This window comes from Microtus ochrogaster, chromosome 4 (assembly GCF_000317375.1).
Source record: "Microtus ochrogaster isolate Prairie Vole_2 chromosome 4, MicOch1.0, whole genome shotgun sequence".
NCBI lineage: Eukaryota > Metazoa > Chordata > Mammalia > Rodentia > Cricetidae > Microtus > Microtus ochrogaster.
In genome coordinates this window covers 73,490,237-73,510,091 of record NC_022011.1, presented here as the reverse complement: position 1 = coordinate 73,510,091, position 19,855 = coordinate 73,490,237, and the positions used below count along the sequence as shown (strand labels likewise).

The window sequence follows — 19,855 nt, the reverse complement described above, 5'->3', positions numbered from 1 at the left end:
TTTCTCTTTCTAAAAAAAGAGAAAGAAAAAATTAATTACTGCCTTAACCATTAGGTGGCAGCAAAGTCAAAAAGAACTTCAAGACAAAAATAACATTTTATATAAGCATTAAATATTATGAAAGGAAAAAATATTCTGTCATCTTGGAGAACTTTTGTATTCTAAAAATTATATTACTCTGCTCCAAAATAAATAACAGCTTAGAAATCCAGTGACTTCTTTAGTCATCTAGGCATTCTGAGCAAAGTTTGAACTGTGCAATAGTAGGAAGAGAATTTAAGGGACACAGTGTTTTCACTGAATCAAACCTCAAATCCCCACATCTTCTACAGCATAGGATTAACTCCTCTGAAAGATTTTAACATAAGTAAGTAGCTACAATGTCATCTGAAACAAGTAACCAACCAGTAAACTCCACTTGACATAGGTGCCCTACCCAAAGACTCTGGAGAAACATATCAGTATAATTTATAACCACCTAAGGGGTCTGCCAGGACCTTTCTTGCTAGCTCAATTTCAATTATTCATGTTAAGCTGACCTAAGGCACAGAAAAATGGCTATTGAAAAACTACAGAATAATCCTCTAGATAGCATTTATAGCTTTAGTTTTCTTTTGTAAATCAGAATAAATAAAAAACAATAACTAAACCTTGAAGTTTTCATTTTTCTTTTCTTTGTGTGTGTCCCTGTTCAGAAATGCTTGGAACAATTGCTAAGCAGTACAACGTGTACTGGGATGCCTAAGCAGAGGAGGCGAGAGTCCCATGCATGGCACACTGGTTTGTGAGCACCTGTAATGCAGGTGCAAAAGGCTTCTAAACATTCCCTGGATGCACCTGGGTCATATCCAGTGAAAGATCCTTCGACGGCCTTATCTATAACAGACCACCAATACTGAGCCTAGTTATTCTAACTCAAGCAGATTGGACAATATTAGTTTCTCTTGTTTTTCAGGAGTCAGGGTTTATAAATTTAAAAGGTAAATCTTGTGAGAGAGAGAGAGAGAGAGAGAGAAATGAGTCTTGAAATTCAGAAATGCAAACAAAATCCAAAAACCTACCTTTCACTTTAGTCTAACATGGTGTAACTTACAATGGGTACTCAAAAGATACTTGGTAACAAACAGATTTCTACTAAGTACTCTATGAACACATTCTATTTCAACAATTCTGCGAGTTGACAAAAATAGGTTTTATTAAATAAGAATTAGAAACCATGAGCTAAAATGCATTATACAGATCTAAGTCTACTAGCTGGCCGTGAATTTGAACTAAATAGTAAACAGATGAGATGGCTTGCTTTTGAACCACCACCCAGTTCCGAAATCACGACACAGAGACTCAGTAGTAGTTATGAATGCTTGGCCTTATCTTATGCTTGTCCCATTAGCTTTGATAACCTAAATTAACCTGTTTCTCTTTTAAAAGAATCTATGTTTTGTCTTGAGGTTTTTAACCTTTTTTTTATTATATATATCCTACTCTATGTCTGTCTGTCTGTCTCGCTCTGGGTATCTCCTGTCTTTCTCCCTAGTTCTCTTCTCTTTCCAGTTATCTTTTCTGGAGCCTAGATTCCTCCTCCTACTTATTCTCTCTACATGACAGCACTGCCTATCCCTCTATTGCCTAACTATTCTTGGTTCAGCTTTTTATAAGATCAGTTAGGTTACTTAGGCAGCAAGGTAAAACAGCAGCATATCTTAACATAATCATTCAGTATTTATCAAATAATTAACCCTTCGATTCTGATTCTTTGCTCTTTATGAGTTAGCAAGGTATAAATTAGTAATCATGAGACATATTGTGATAAAATAAAATAATATATGATATGCTAACTACATATGTAAATTAAATGCTGAATCACTATTTTTACTAATATTGTTATAATAGTTATCAATATAGTGTTTCGTTAATATTTACATTAGATAATAATTATGGTTATCCTGAGAAAAACAGCATAAGATAAGTTAATTAATCTTGTTGATTTAAGAATCATAGGGCTTTTCCTTTGTGTAACATTCATTCATGTGATTCAGAATGTTTCTGGTCAAGAATAGAAAATATCTATTGAAAACCCTGCTACATAAAAAATAATATGAAATTTCTTTCAGAACAGTGACCTGTAGTAGAGAACGTCAAAAATTAAAATAAGTCAAAAATGTTAAATTTTCTTTGTCTCTAAAGTATTTTTTACAAACCTCTACTTGAGCTCAAAACTTTTACTTTCAAAAGTTGGGTGGGTAGAGAGATGGAAGAATTTGGGAGGAAGTGGGAAAAGGAAAACACTATCAAAATTTATTGATTAAAAAATCTTTTTTTTTTTTTTTTTGGTTTTTTCGAGACAGGGTTTCTCTGTGGTTTTGGAGCCTGTCCTGGAATTAGCTCTTGTAGACCAGGCTGGTCCTGAACTCACAGAGATCCTCCTGCCTCTGCCTCCTGAGTGCTGGGATTAAAGGCGTGCGCCACCACCGCCCGGCCTGATTAAAAAAATCTTAAATAATCGATGGAGTTAGTCATAAGTGAATTATTTTCAAATTTTTAATAAAAAATAATTCACTTATGACTAACTCCATCGATTATGTAATAAATCTGTCTTTTAGAAGGCTATTATTCAGGATTGGCTAATATATAGAATAAATTTTACAATTTAGCATTAAGTGACTCAGAAAGTATACAAAACATGAATTATTTTTTGAATAATTCAGACTGCATTATTTTCAACTTGTGCTGAAAAGAAAATAAGAGAAAAGGGAGCAAACAGAGGCTCTTTGGATAAAATAATACAGTTTCTTTCTTTCTTTTTTGATTTTTCGAGACAGGGTTTCTCCATAGTTTTTGGTTCCTGTCCTGGCACTAGCTCTTGTAGACCAGGCTGGCCTCGAACTCACAGAGATCTGCCTGCCTCTGCCTGCCTCTGCCTCCCGGGTGCTGGGATTAAAGGCGTGCGCCACCACCGCCCGGCTAATAATACAGTTTCTAAACAGGTTCTCTACAAAGACACTCACACCAAAACATGTTCACCATGACTCCAGAACTAAGCTTTCGATAAACTGGACTGTTTTTTTCTTATTCACATCATCATTTCCTTTACTGATCATTTAAAAGGTCTCTGGGTACCAGAAACCTGGCTGCATTTCAGGGAAATGCAAGTGGAAAGGAACACATGTTAACCACAAACGGAGGTAAGAGTAAGTGAAGACTTGTTCTGGAGAAAATGACAAGGGACCACTCTTCAAGGTGCCTTGATTTGAAAAAGTGAAATCTGTAACCAACAAAATTCAACATTTAATTTCTGTTTTAAGCCAAGGGGATGTCTCACACATGGGGGGTAAAGAAGGAGGGGGAGAGGGAGAGAGAAGAGGAGATAAAAGAGGTCATAAAATATGTACCAGCATTGAATTGTAAACCAAGGGTAAGTCCTCTGATTTATAATTCTGAAAGAACATATATAATGAAAACAGACATAAGGTCATATTTTTCTTAAACAAAAATATTTTGAGGCTTATAATATTTATATAACAAAAATATATCTATGTTCTGTCAACTGACTCACTTACTAAAATAATATGTGTTTGATCAAATGAAGTATTACTTGTTTGGTTTTGGGCTGATGACTATAAAGATATTTGTGAACATAAAGGTGGGCAATGTGGTAAAACCTTTGGATAGTAATGCACGTAATTGGAGGGAATAGAAAAGAAAGTGGGGCTGCCCAGGGAATTTTATATTTGTTATAAAGCAGAACACTTGTTTTTTAAAATACAAATTTCATGCTTTCACTGAACAGAAATAACTGAAACTTATGAATGCAGATTATGACACACACACATACATGGAGTACAAAGTAAAAGCAAAGAAATGTTCCTGTGAGAAAAAAATTACAGAGAAGAAAATGAAGCAAAGGTACAGGATTTAAGCATTATAGGCAAAAACGTGTGTGTGGCCCCCTCCCTTTTCCTTTGAGTAGACTAAAGAATAAAAATGGAAGTTGGAAATCTGTTGAGAAACATATGAGAGTTTTTTTTTAACTGTCACATTCATCAAAGACTAGTATTTACAGTAAAATATCAGCCCATCCGCTCCCCTCATCCTGTTCTGAACAGTGGGAGAGGCACACACAGTAAGTGGAAATATCCTCGGTCCTTCGTGGGCAAAGCAGAATGGGCCCCGCCGTGATGATCACCAGGACTGATATTTAATGGTCTTCAGTTGACTTTAGTTCTGTTCTTCTGTTTGTGTAACAGAAGGGCAACTTTGGTCTACGAGAAGTTTTTTTTGTAAGGAGTGAAAACCCGACTGTGGATGGATATCTGAAATGGAGGGACTTTAAAACCAAGCTGTCACTTGGGTAAGGTTGTATTTTCAAAATTCTTACCTTAGTTGCAATAAGTGATTAAAAATGTCAATAAAAGTCTTTACAGTAAGTGACTCAAGATGTGACTTCTTGTGCCATGTTTTACTTACGGACACGCTGAGGTTCCCCCAAATTATGTCAGAGGCAGAAATATTGGACTCCCTCCATTCCTTCAGTGTAGCGTTGCTGGGACTATGTGGCTCCATACAGTTACATCTGAAAGAGCAAAACAATTGCTTTTCTGAAATAAGATTTTTTTTTTACTGTATCTAAAAAATATACCTGAGAAATCATTTTCCCTAGATAAAGCATTCATCCGTCTGAAAGGCACATAGCTAGGTCACCTAAAACACTCTTGGAAAGACTATACCAACAATTAAGACTAGAATGCTGGGATACTGGACCACTTAGCAGTATTTCCTAGAAGGGATCATTCCAGCATCTATATGCCTGTGAGTTATAAGCTACCTGGGAAAATTACAAACATTCTACTTTAGCTATTTGTACAATCATATTAACTAAAAACAGAATGACATTTAATTCACGCTCTGAAGGTCACATTTAACTTTGTCATACAATTCTAAGTTAAAGACTGTAGAAAGCTCAGTGCTATGCTAGCCTTTGTGATGAGGCACAATTCTATTAAAGGTCAAACAATCAATACAGATCTTTAGTGCACATTGTGTATGAGGTTTTATGATGGTTATTGGAGTCATTCATGATCCTTTTACCTTGTCTGTTGGGGAAGCATTTTCCTATAGACAAAAACTTCAGATGGTGCTTGGGGTCCAAGACAACCCACACAGGATACACAGCTGGAACATGCGTTAGCCTGCTGCTCTAGTTATATTACTAGAACTGACTTCCATTGCTAAGATTATTTTTTCTTTTGTTTATTTTAGAGACAGGGTTTCTCTGTTGCTTTGGAGCCTGTCCTGGAACTCGCTCTACAGGCCAGGCTGGCCTTGAACTCACAGAGATCCACCTGCCTCTGCCTCCCCAGTGTTAGAATTAAAGCTATGTGCAACCACTGCCTGGCGCTAAGATTATTTCTATTGGAAAGTATCTGTCTGCCTAGGAAACTCTCCGCTGTTTCTACTACAGGGACTTTCTTTGCTCATTACCACAAATATTCCATGTTTCAAGTGGTTATCTAGTCTATCTCTGCAAGAAATCCTACTTGAGAAGGCCTGTAGAGACAGGCACGGTTGGCTCTCACTAGTTCCTAGCGGAGCTCACTTGGGGAGGGCTCCAGGGGAAAGTTAGTGACAAGGGTTTTAAGAGAACAGGGTAAAAAAAACAACAACAACAACAGATTTTCAGCAATAGATAGTGCTTAATTATGGCTGTTCCCAAGTTCCAGACATTATGATAGAATACAGGTTTTTGTGTCAGGGAGCTCAATCATCTATGTAACCACAGGCAAATATGACTCAACCATTCTAATATTTCTTTTGCTCACATATTAGGGGTAATATGAGGAATAAGTTAAGATTACACACAGAGTTGTGTGTGTGTGTGTGTGTGTGTGTATGTGTGTATTTGTCTCTGTCTTTCACTGTCTCTCATCTATCACTCTGTCTCTCTGTCTCTGCCTTCCTCCCATCCCCATGTGTATGTGTGTGTGTGGTGTTTAGTGCACATTGGCGCTCTCTGGAATTGTGGCTGCTCTCCTCATGATCATTATCATTATTGTTTTCTAGTTCCTTCCTCAGCCGTTGATGATGTATCACAAATGTTACATTTTCACTCCAACATAACATGAAAGAAACATCAATGCATTCCTACCATGCTAAAGTTCTCTTCATTTTCTTTCAAAGTAAACTTGCACGCAGTCAGTTCTACTTATCCAGATTCTGCCTTCACAGTCTCATTCAATGTGATTTAAAAATATCTAGAGAAAAGCTGTTTCTTTACCAAAGCCATGTGGATTTATTCCTTATCGTCATCTCCTAAAGAACACAGGGTGACAACTATTTATCTTGCACATATGACAAAGATATGACACCTTAGGGTGTGTGAAGGTTATATGAACATACTACACAACTGTATAGGAGGAATAACTTAGTCAAGTCCATACTAACAGAATTCGATGGGAATCCTTGTTTGTTTGACCCTGTAAGTCCTGCTCTTTCAGCTGTGATAAACTGATAGAAGTTGGTGCCATTTCTATCACGATAGCTAGAAAAGTGAGACTGTCCCAGATCAAACGAAGTGATCTACATATCTCCTCTATTCTGTGCTTCCCCTATCCTCTTCTTTGGGACCTGTCTCCTTTAAGAGATCCCTCTAAACGTGCTGCACTCTTGTCCTTTATTATGGCAACTCCATTGCATCTACCACTCTCATTCCTGCTGTTCAGTGCTCTGTTTCTCGCAGCCCTGCATATGGTGATGGGGCTTTTCACTTCGCTTGCCTTGTATGGGCTTCCTTGGGGTTGCGACCTCTGCTGTTGAGAGTGACTGTATTGGGTTAGTGAGAACAAGGGCATAAGGGTGCCACTGCATTCTTGGTATTCTATTTCCACTTACATGCTATCAATGGTTTCCTGAAAGTGCTAAGCTAGAAATCTAATATAATCGTGGCAAACTCAAAGGAAAGATGTATTTTAGAATGAATATTAGTTACGTTTGCCTCAATGACAGGGTGCTGTGGCTACTCACTTTTCTCAAATCAGTTCCAACTTGGAAAAATATTTTAGCCTAAAATATTTATTTATACATAGAGACATCATGAACAGCCAAGAAAATCACTGTAGAGTTCACACACTAGATATGAGAACGATCAGCAGGCAGGTTTTACAGTGTACATGCTTACATAGAAAGTTTCAGTTATCTTTGGGACTCTGCCTGCAACTCTCAGTAACGTGTCTCTCTAGCTATGTGAGGCCTAGGGTCAATCAATCCCTAGTACAGAACCAGGAAAAAAGTAAATGATCTGTGTACAACACTTGGAGGCTCAAAAGGGACCTCTGAATACTGGACTCACACGTTCTTAAATATGAATCAAGGATAAAATAAGGAAATTTTCATATCTTCCCTTGATATGAACACAATCCAAATATGGAAACAACCTAAAATCTAAAGCAAAGAAATGAAACAAAAAACAGAAGTAGCATTGTAAGGGTGTTGTAATAGGTGCCGCGGGGCTGCCTCCCCAGCACCCCACTGCCCGCAAGGCTAGCTTTACCCGAAATAATTACACGGATACTGTATTCTTTTAAGCACTGCTTGGCCCATTTCTATCTAGCCTCTTTTAGGCTAACTCTCACACCTGGACTAGCCCATCTCTAATAATCTGCTGTAGCCCACAAGGTGGCTTACCAGGGAGATTCTAGCCTACGTCCATCCTGGGTCGGAGCTTCATCACGTGTGCCTCAGAGAGCAGAGCTCTCGCCTCTGCCTGCAAGAGTGGAGCATCGTGTCTCTCTGAGGCGTCTGCCCCTGAGAGGAGAGCTGTCGAGTCTGACCTCACTTCCTCTTCCTCCCAGCATTCTGTTCTGTTTACTCCTCCCACCTATGTTTTAACCTATCAGGGCAAGCAGCTTCTTTATTTAATTAACCAATGACCTTCCTCCATCATAAGGGGATAAAACCTGAGTGAAGAGCAAATTCTCTGGCTAATTTCACCCAAACCAACTTCTGAAGACTCTAACAGTAATGTGGAAGTATAAATGCAAGACTACTCTTTAGGTGTTTTCTCACAATAATGGATGTTCCAGCCAAATTTATTCATTCAAATCAATCATTTAGCTGAGTGATCTTGGACATGATACATAAGCAATCAAAGCTATAGTTTCTTCATGTATAAAATGGCAGTGACAATCTCCAAGTTCACAGGTTATGGTGAGAGCAAACAAATTAATATTGGCAAAATCCCCAAGATAAGATCTATCATAAGTAAATACTAATAGGGTTCTGTGCCATCGCTGTGGTTATTACTACTGTTGTGAGTATGACAGACCCCTGGAGTAGAAAGTAGAGAGTCAGCCCAACTTCTCTGATACATTACTGCTTTTCTATGTTGCTACTACAGCTCACTAGCTATAAACTTCAAACCGGGGATAGTGATGCCTCTACTAGTTCTGTCATCACTCAGGATGATCTCTCTCTCTCTCTCTCTCTCTCTCTCTCTCTCTCTCTCTCCCTCTCTCTCTCTGTTTTTGGGTGTGCTTCCAAACAAAATTCAAGATTAGTTTTTTAATTTCTGTGTCAATTGAGTTGGAATTTTGATGGAGATTTCTGTGAGTCTACAACTTGCTTTTGGTAGTATGGCCATTTCCACAATATTATTCCATCGACGCAGGAGCATGAGAGGCCTTTGCATCTCCCTGTATCTTTTTCCATTACTTTCTTTGCTATCTTAACATTTTTTATTTTAAAAATTCATCTTTCGCTTCCTTAGTTAGATTTATTTCAGAATATTTTTGAGGTGACTGTGAATGGGATTGTTTCCCTTAATAATTTCTTTCTCAGTATGTTTTCACTTGTATATAGAAAAACTACTGATTTTTATGTGCTAACTGTGTATGCTGCTACTTCACTGAATAATTTATCAACTGTAGAAGTTTCCTGGTGGAGTATTTAGGTGCTTTTATACAGAACATTATATCATCTGGACATAGGGGTAGTTTGGTAACCTTTATCTCTTTCACTTATTTTATTACACTAGCTAACTCTTCAAGCAATCTACTGAACAAGAATAAAGAGGGTGAATATCCTTGTCCTATTCCTTATTTTAGTTGAAATTCTTTTTTAAAATTTATTTTATTTTTTTTAAAAGAAAACTATCTTTTTTTATTTTACATGCCAATCCCAGTTCCTACTCCCTCCCCTCCTCCCATTACCTCCACATATTCCTTCCCCCCATCCCCCATCTACTCCTCAGAGAGGGTAAGGAACATTGCTTTGGGGGAGGCCCAAGGCCCTCTCTACTATATCTAAGCTGAGCAAGGTATCCCTCCAAAGAGAATAGGTTCCCAAAAAGCAGTAGAGATAAATCCTGGTGCCACTGTCAGTGGCCCCACAGTCTGCCCCAGCCATACAACTATCATCCACATTCAGAGGGTCTAATTTGGACCTATGCTGGTTCCTTACCTGTCCAGCTGGAGTTGGTGAGCTTCCATTAGCTTAGGTAAACTGTTCTAGTGGTTGTCCCTATCATGGATTTGACCTCTTTGCTCATATTCTCACTTCTCCCACTCTTACACTGGACTTTGGGAGCTTAGCCCAGTGCTCCACTGTGGGTCTCTGCCTCTGTTTCCATCAGTTGCTGGATGAAGGTTCTATGGTGGTATTTAAGATATTCATCAGTCTGACTACAGGGCAGTGCCAGTTCGAGAACCCTCTTCTCTATTGCTTAGGGTCTTAGCTGGGGTCATCCTTGTGGATTCCTGGGAATTTCTGTAGTCAACCTACCTCAGGACTCAGCAATACCACCACTCTTGGGCATAAACCCAAAATATGCTCAATCAAGCTAAAGGGTCATTTGTTCAACTATGTTCATAGCAGCATTATTTGTAATAGCCAGAACCTGGAAACAACCTAGATGCCCCTCAACTGAAGAATGAATAAAGGAAATGTAGCACATTTATACAACAGAGTACTTCTCGTTAGAAAAAACAAACAATGACATCTTGAAATTTGCATGCAAATGGATGGAACTAGAAAAATAAACACCCTGAGTGAGGTAACCCAGACCCAGAAAGATGAACATGGTATGTACTCACTCATAAGTGGATACTAGCTGTAAAGCAAAGGATATTGAGCCTATAGTTACATTCTAGAAAAGGTAAGTAACAAGGTGAGCCCTAAGAAAAACATACATGGACTCGCCTGAAAGGGAAAGAGAGAAGATTGCAAGACAAAATTGGGAGCATGAGGGTGGGCGGAGAAGGGAGAGTGGGAGGGAAGAGGAGGGGAGAAGGGGAGAGGGAGGAGAACTTGAGGGAATGGGATAATGGGATAGTCTAGATGGAGAAGGACAGAGATGAGAGCAAGGAAAGAGATATCTTGATTGAGGGAGCCATTATGGGGGCTACTTAGTAGAAATTCTTTTGAGTTTCTTTCATTTAACATATTTTTGGTAGTGGGATTCCTGTATACTGCCATTATTATAATGAACATGTCCTCGTGTACTTAGATTTTCTAGGACTTTTACCATAAGAGAATTTTGGATTTGGTCACAAAGCCTTTTCTGCATCTTGAGAGACGACTGTGTGGCTTCTGAAAAACAGTATAAAGTGCCTTGTAGTAACGATCAATTGGCTTAAAATGCACTTTTTATAAAACATGCTCTCTGCTAGCCTTTGCTTCCCACAGAAAAACAAGTTCTCCCAACAATCCTGTTTATATAAATGGCCACACAGTGATTAAGTAAACCGTGTAATTAAATGCCCGCATGCGGAAGTCTTCTCTTTCTTTCTCAAGACTAATGGAGGCGATCTGTCTTCCCTACACAAGTGCCTATGGCTGTCTTCTGGAAAGTGTAATTTGGTAGAACTCCCTTCAGCGATGTCACTAATTTTAGTTCCTAGGCTACAGATGCTGTCCTTTGCCTTGGTAGTCATTAATAGCCCCCTCCTTTGTGCACTAAACTGGAAGGGCTTTGTGTCTTTTCAAGCAATTTATAGACTAAATTAGCCCCCAAGAGTGCCGCAATGCACAAGAAAAAAAATTATAGAATCATATGTTTATCTTATGTTTATAGAAGCTAAACATATTTATGTTTTTATTTCAATAGTATTCTGAGTTATAAAATAATAAAGCCATACCACACAATATTGATTTGATATAAAATAAAACCTCTCTCTTTCACACACACATACGAACATACTTTCCATTTGAATTTTTTCTGTATGCCAACTAATAAATGCAAAATGTGTAAGTGGAACTCCTTTTATTACCAAGAAAGGCATTTGTAAATAGAGAAATATTCTGAACTAACTGAATATGGCTAGTTAATAAATATCTTGCAAGAGCAATTAGGATGTTAATTTTTATAGTTAAAGGGAACTTCCTTCCACTAATACAAATTATTATAAAAGCTTCTAACAATGACAGAAGTAGCTCTGACACTGAAAACATCGAGCAAAGCTGTGATGAACGAAGAAACCAACAGTACATGGAACGTTACAGGAACCACAATAATTTGATCAAAGATTTACAACAGGGGGTGTAGAAACTTTGAGTAAACATATAAATCATATACAAAGCATCAATACACTATGACATTACTTTTATATGGAACACAAGGCAATGTGTCCAACAGGAAATATAAAGCTGTATGGTACAGAGAGAATTCACCACCTAATTAGCAAAAGCATGGCATTAAAAAAATCTGTCTACTCCACTCTGTCTTATTTGATTATTGATAAGTCATACACCTGTAACTTGCTTTTTAAAGCAAATATATTCTGCTTTACAAAACGTGTACAAACATAAAATTACAGGGAAACAGAATTTCAGAGGAACTTCACAAAATTTGCAGAGGCTCTTTCTAGAGTATAGCTTCTCTGATTTAATATTAGCTGGATTCTAGGTCAGAACATCATTTTCTTGAGGCAGGAAAATGAAATTATCTCAATATCGATGTTGGGATATTTTAATGTAAATTGAAACATCATTAAATTTCACTTTAAGCACTTCAGAATTCATCCTTAAATTTAGGTCAGCTCAGAAGCAAAGAGAAATTGGGTCAGCACTTCATAGACTGTGAACTCTCTAAGAATAGTCTTTCTGTCTCACCAAAATCTGGTGTATAACATGTGGCTATTTGGTTCATTTTTAAGGAAAGAATCCTCTTTTAAATATTGAATAAATGATGTAATCTTCTGCCTTCTCATTGTCCTTGACAAGGAAGTATGGAAGATTAGTCTATTTAGGACCTATAAATAAAACTATAGTAATAGAGAAGTAAAATAGCCAACAGTGGACATGAAGAATGAATTGTTGACAGACACTGTCAACAAAGGTGCAGGGAGCGTCTATACAGTTCTCAGGGTCTTGGGAGGTGGAAAGATGAAGACACACCAGCTCCGTTCCTGACCATTTCACAGCTTATCAGAGGGACAATGAGAATGAAACTGATCAATAGTGAACTAATGTTTTTATATTATTGCTCCTGGAAACAGCTTTATCCTTTGAATAATTTAAGTCAATACACGGATGAAACTAAACCACAGTGTAGTTTATGGTTTCACCATAGTCAAAAGACAGAACAAAACATATTAAAGACTGAAGTATTAGGAAACCTAAAACTATGAAACTTTTATTAGAAAACAGAGAAATGCTTCAAGATATTGGAATGAGCAAGGAGTTGGGAAGTGTGGCTCTAAAGTATAGGAAACAAAAGCAAAATGAAGACACTACAAAGTTTCTGCAGAGAGAAGAAACAACTAGGTTCCCGACAAGATAATAAGAATAGCCCAAGTATCCAAACAATTCAATTCATGAGCAAAGGTGACCATAAAATAATCATAATCCAATTTAGATTTAGATAACAGATCTAAGCTGGTGTTTTTCCAAGGAAGACAAACGAACATCTCCCAACCAGTGTGTGAACAAACGCTCCACAAGAGCTCTCGGCCATGACAGCCCACTTCACAGCTGATAGGATGAATACTATCAAGACAAAAGTGCTGGGAATGTAAGTTAGTAAAATCATTGTAGATAACCATGTGGATTTTCTCAAGGAATTAAAAACAGAACTACCATATGATTTATTAGTACCACTAATTGGCATATATATCTGAAGAAAATGAAATCACTTTGTCAAAGACATATCTGCACGATCATATTTATTGTATAAAATAATAGCCACAAGAGGCACAAAAAAGAACCAATTTAAGTGCATATCAACTGATGAATAAAGAAAATTTTATATATTTATATAAATGAATATATATATAAATACATATGTATATTGTGTGATACTATTTCTCTAAAACTGGCATATAATTTATCATCCATATGAACATGTATGGTTGGTCATTCTGTTAAGTGAAATAAGCCAGGAACAAAAAATAAACCACCACATGATTGCAGTCACATGGAATTAAAAATGTGAATCTCACAGAGGCTGAAAGCAGAATGTTGGCTACCAGAGTCTGGGGGAACATTAGAGCAGGGGTTATGGAAAAACTTTATGAACAGTAACAAGCTATTATTATATAGGAGCAAGAAGTCATGCTGTCCTGCTGTGCAGTAGAGTGACTGTAGATAATGATAACACATTGTTCTTTATCAAAAAACTAGAAAAAATTTGTTTAAATGTTTCTACTCTAAAGAAACAATAATGTTGAATAAATAATTTTAAACACATTTGAATCAGTACACAGTGTACATATGTTTTCCAACAATATATGACAAAAATATGTATGTGTCAGTTTAAAAAACAGTTGAGCTCAAAATCAAGAGAGGAAAAAAAGACAAGTGCTTAATAAAACTCGAGAAATAATTGACTCATTTTTTAAAAAAAATCATTTTATGAGTTTTAGTGTATTTAGTGTTTTGCCTGTATGTACACCACTTGTGTTGCTCATGCATGTAGCCATATATAACTATATCACATATATTCATTCTGTGTTAAGATCCTTATAGTGTGTCAAATTTATTCCAAATTTGCAGATTCAATGATTTCTAACAACTTGAAGACTATATTATTAGAGTTTAAAAGAAAAACACCCAAGGCAGGCAAACTATAATACCCCGCAGCTGCCTAGAAGAGGCGAAAGGGGGAAGTCATGTATTTAAGTCATCTTGGAGGTCATAGAGGTCAGACATGTGATAGACAAGCAGCCACATGCTAGGGCTGGGTGGAGAGTTAGAGAGAGAGTAAGGAAGTGCAAAGTATTAGGGAAAGCACACTTAGAACAGAGAAAGACATAAAAGTTAAGCTTTTCCAAGTAATTCAGAAAAGTAGGAAGACATACAGAGTATATCTTTTAAAACAATTATACAAAAAAAATAAATTTCAGAGAAACATGGAGCCTAGAAATAACTGGGATAAAACACTTGCTGCTCTTGCACAGAACATGGTTTAGTTCCCAGCAACCCTCATGGTGGTTCACAAAGCCCTTTACCAATTTCAGGACATCTGATATCCTTTTCTGCCTATCATAAACACCCTTTTCTCTCTTCTCTCTTGTCTCTCTCTCTCTCTCTCTCTCTCTCTCTCTCTCTCTCTCTAATAAAGGACATTGAGTATAATACCAATCAGTAGCACTTATTTAAAACAAATGACTATATTTTTATATAGGAATGAGGATATAGCAAGTATCTCAGTATAGAAAAATGAAACAGTCAATAGAAGCAAAAGCAAAAAGTATCTCTCATTACTCAGTAGTAGGACACTTTTCTTTAGAAACTTGGAAAGTAGCAAAGAGAACTCAAGGGGGAATGTGTGAATCTCCCTGGGAAGGGGAAATAGAATAGATATCACAGGTGAACTGGGGTTAGTGGGGACAGGAATAGGAGGGATGAGGTTGGGAAAGATGGAGGAAGAGAGTACAGGGAAAGAAAACTAGAACTGAGGGGCATCTTGGGGGAAGAGCTAGAAACCTAGCACAAGGAAACTGCCAGGAATCTACAAGGGCAACCCTCAAAGACTCCTAGTAATAAGGAATATGTAACCTGAAATAGCCATATTCTGTAACCAAGCAAGAGTTCCAGTAGAGGGACTGCAACTTCAATCCAGCCATAAAACCTTCCAACTACAATTTATCCTGCCTGTAAGATGTGTTGGGGTAATGGTGGTGCAGAATATTGTGGGACTGGTCAACCAATGACTGATCCAGCTTTAGACCCATGTCACTAGAGGGGCCCCCATGACTGAAACTGCCTGGAGTGCTAGAAACAAGAGGTTGGATAGCCCAGAGACCTAGGATAGAAGCAATTACCAATGAACAGAAAAAAAGAAAGGAAGGAAGAAAAGTCAGTGTAAGATGCCTAATGATATTCTGCTATACTCATAGATTAGTACCTAGCCCAATTGCCAATTGTCGTCAGAAAGGCTTCATCCAGAAAATGATGGAAACACATGCAGAGACCCACAGCCAAATATTAAGTAGAACTTGGGGAATCCATCGGAATAGGAGGAAGAGGGAGAAAAAGGATTGTAGGAGCCAGAGCAATCAAGGACATGACAAGAAAATCCATAGACTCAACTAAGCAGTATAGATCAAGCTTCTGTCTGGCCATAGACATTCAGTTCCAAATAAATACACAGAGGCTTATATTAATTATAACATGGTTTGCCTATTGCTTAGGCTTATTACTCACTAGCTCTTACAATTTAAATTATCCCATAATTCTCATCTATCTTTAGTCATGTAGCTTGATATCTTTTCCCAGTAAGGATTTCTCATCTTGTTTCCGGTGTGTCTAGGTAGTGACTGCGTCTCTGTTTTTCCTCTTCTCTCCTACTCTAGTTGCTACTAGTCAATCAGTGTCTTATTAAACTAATATGACTGACAAATCTTTGCAATGTAGAAGAGCATTTTCCTACAGGATTTCCCCCTTTTTTATTTTCAAAATAAGATACTGAATCTAATCTCCTTTGTTTAGCTTTTTTCCTGACCATTATCCATAACAACTTGCAACCAATACACTAAACAAAGACAAACATCCATAATCCATTTTTGGGGGAAATGTGGGCATGGTTTTCTAGACTACTTCCTACTGATTGGCAGCACTGATAATCATATGGGGATCCAAAGAAAATTTAGAATTATAGTCAAGCCCTAACTGGAGTATTCTGCAAGGTTGGATCATCTCAGTCAGCAGCCTTGAAACTGTTCTGGATGTAGAGGAAATGGCAACAGAAATATTCTGAGACATCAGATCATCTGGGCCTATCGGAGATTTTTCATGGGTCTTCCTTGATTAAACCTTATCTTTCTTAATCCAGAATGAATTAACAGTCTATCATTTCTTGTGCAAACAAAAGCAGACACCCTTTCCCAAAGTAACATATCTTTTGACTTATATTTTAAAGTTAAGATATTTTTAAAATATATGGATTGGTTTAATCCAGTAGCATTTATAATAAAATGTCTTTTAGCAGGTGTTGCTCCTTTCTTAGTAGTCAAACAATTCAAATATAACAAAATGATAAATACTACCCAGATTCTCTGTATTTTCCATCCTTATGTGGTTTTATCTTTTATTTTTATTTTTTTAATTTTTGTTTTTTTGAGGCAAAGTTTCTCTGTGTATCTTATGTTGTCCTAGAACTTACTCTGTAGACTAGGCTGACCTTGAACTCACAGAGATCCACCTGACTCAACCTCCCAAATTGTGGGATTAAAGGCATGTGTCACCAAACCTGACTACTCTATTTCTTTTTAAAAGCACTTTCTCTATCATTTTTCTTTTATCTTCCAAGCTTATGTATATTTTTTAATACACTGTAAACCATTTAGAGGATTTTATTCATCTGAATCTGCCTTTTCTGCATATATCTTTCTTTTTTCTGACCACATGAGTCTTTAATCTGCTAAGCAATATGGCTTGTATTAAAGCTGTGGCTTTGGGGGCTGCCTCCACCCCATTCTTTAGGATTTTGAGAGTTATCTTAATAGCAGAGGTACTGGTGGGAGCCTGATTTGTTGCCAGAACTCTGGAGTTTTTAGGTCCATGTCAAGAAGCCTAATTCCAGCTGCTTATAAACACCATTTAAGTGTTTGGTGGCTGAGACCCTTAAAAGAGCTGCCAGGTTTTTGCCACTAATACTGAATCAGGAAGCCTCTCTTAAAGGAGCCATGCCTCTGCTTGCTGCAAACAGAGTCTACAGGAGAAAAGACAGTTACCAAGAAGCTGCACTGACTCTGTTCTTGTCTGTCTAGAACCTTTTTATTTTAAAATCTTTCTTAGGCTGTATGTGGAAATTCTTATCCCATGTTGGGTGCCATTGGTAGATGGAAGTCTCTGTCTTGCCTGGTCCTACAGCCATTCATCCCCAAATAAACACACAGAGGCTTATATTATTTATAAAATGGTTGACCTATTGCTCAGGCTTATTATTAGCTTTTACAACTTAAATTAATCCATAATTCTTATCTATATTTAGGTATGTGGCTTGGTACCTTTTCTAAGTAAGGCATTCTCATCCTGCTTCCTTTGTGTCTGGGTAGCAACTGTGTCTCTGTCTTTCCTTTTCCCAGAATTCTCTTAGCCTGGTTGCCTGACCTATACTTCTTGCCTGGCTACTGGCCAATCAGTGTTTTATTAAACCAATATGAGTGACAAATCCTTACAGGATACAAGAATATTATCCCAAGCAAAGCCAGGCTCATAAGGGCTTAGAAACTGAACTGACAATCAGAGAGCCTATATGGGTCTGATTCAGGCCATTTGCATATGGGAACTGGGGGCTGTCTATGTTTCTTTTGCTTGCTTTTGGGTCCCTTTTCCTCCTATTTGGTTGCCTCATCTAGCATTATATGAGGGGAGGTACCTAGTCTTATTGCAACTTGATATACCATGTTTGTTTGATGTCCCTGAGAGGCCTGCCCTTTTCTGAAGGTTAAAGGAGAAGGAGTGTTTGGGCAGGAGGTTGGCAGGTGAGGAGGGAGGGAAAACTGAAGTTGGGATGTAATATATTGGAGAAAAATAAATTTAAAACAAGTTTTAAAAAGGAAACCTGGAAAGTATGTTTTTAATTTAACTTGTCTTACATATATATGAGAAACTCAGGTAATAAATAGACCCTAAATTTTGCTTGAACTCACATATTTGCAAAGAATAACATATGCCTTTTTTAAAAATTAGATTTTTAGGTTAGCATACAAAGTATGGCTTTGGTTATGGCATTTCATGCATTGGTGCCATATGTTGTCCTCATGTATTATCCTCTCCACTGCCAGCACCCTCTGGCTAGTTCCCTTCCTTATTCATGGTGACCTCTCTCTCCCTTCTTATCATATACATACATTATTTTAGTCGTCAACCTTGTGAATCTTACTACATACCTCTAATTGGAAACAAGAAAAGCATTTCATCTTACACAAGTATAACATTTTATTTTTGCCATTCTTTAAAATTAAAGCTACCACATAAAGATGATTCCCTTAAACTCATTACTTATTGCTAATGTGACATATTCAGTTTGATCATCTGGTGTAAAATATACTCAAAACTAAATAGATTATCTTGACACTTGCTCTTGGCACAATAAAAGGGAACCATGCATTTTCAAGTGTAAGGTCTACATATTACCACATTGTGAGGTTGAGATGCCAGAAAAGCTAGAAATTTTTTGTTATTGTTTATTTAAACCAAGAACATTTTGCTATTTGGTTGGTATAGGATATGAAATTTGAATATAGAAGGACCAAATACAAAGCATATCTGAAATGTAGAACCTAACGATGCTGGCATTTTCCCAATATCTTCCTCCTGAATACAACATATGGTATATATAGTGTAATATATATACAATTACAGGAACATTCAGTTTGCAAAAAAAATCACAACCTCAGATATCGTGTGTCCAGGCCATAGCATTTTCTAGGAACTTTTAAAATGAAACTCATGAAAGCATGAAGCCAGCAATACCAAATGTAGACAATTTTAGGTGGGCACTGGTATAATGAGCCTAAAAACTAATGACAGGACTTTAAAAAATCACTACAATGGCATATAGAAGCAGATAGATTACACAAAACATTCTTGTAATAAAATAGCTATTCTTAGCAGCTGCTTTTAAATTTTCTTTAGGACAGATAACTAAAAAGCATATGATGTATAACAAAAAAGTTTGATTTTTTTCTTTTTTAGAAAGCAAGTCATGGCAATACCTGATAAAATTCATGTATTTATAAAAAATAAAACTGTTCAATTAACAAAATTAATTCTGATGGTAGAATTTAGAGCTGTTTAACGGGTGTGTGTATGAAACTGGAGGACACTTGGCAAGCAATCACCATGTAAAAAATAAATAAGGACTCTGGACAGTGCCTGCACATGGTCAGGTCTGTGCCCAAGGCGACTGACATCCAGTTTCTGCAATTCTCATTTCAGGTGCCACTGACAGTAAAACGTCACTGTCCATCATTCCGAATCAGCCTTTCTACCTCCTTAACTTTGGTGAAGAGGCATGTGTGAGTGGACAATGGGCACAAAGAACAACACACATTTCATGCTTAGTGGTCACACAGCAAGTGACCGCAGCCTGTGCCCTCCAAGGAAAACGGAAATTGTGAAGATCCTTTTATTTTTCTATTTTTTTAATTTTATTTTTCCATTCAAAAATTGGAGCACCGGACTGAGCTCTTAAGATCCAAATGAGGAGCAGAAGGAGGGAGAACATGAGCAAGGAAGTCAGGACCACGAGGGGTGCACCCACCCACTGTGACAGTGGAGCTGATCTATTGGGAGCTCACCAAGGCCAGCGGGACTGGGACTGAACAAGCATGGGATGAAACTGAACTTTCTGAACATGGCTGACAATGAAGGCTGATGAGAAGCCAAGGACAATGGCACTAGGTTTCGATCCTAATAC

The 19,855-nt window shown here is 37.4% G+C and overlaps 1 protein-coding gene across 6 annotated transcripts in view; it reads right to left on the bottom strand.

The window, feature by feature from the left end:
- Window positions 1–19,855, bottom strand: part of Slc4a10 (solute carrier family 4 member 10) — a 223,431-nt gene that overhangs the window by 40,360 nt on the left and 163,216 nt on the right. For all 6 annotated transcript variants that reach the window (XM_005346462.3, XM_005346463.3, XM_026778880.1 and 3 more), the window contains one exon: window positions 4,465–4,570. In XM_005346462.3, the coding sequence (XP_005346519.1) occupies window positions 4,465–4,570 (106 nt within the window). The remainder of the gene's footprint in view (window positions 1–4,464; window positions 4,571–19,855) is intronic.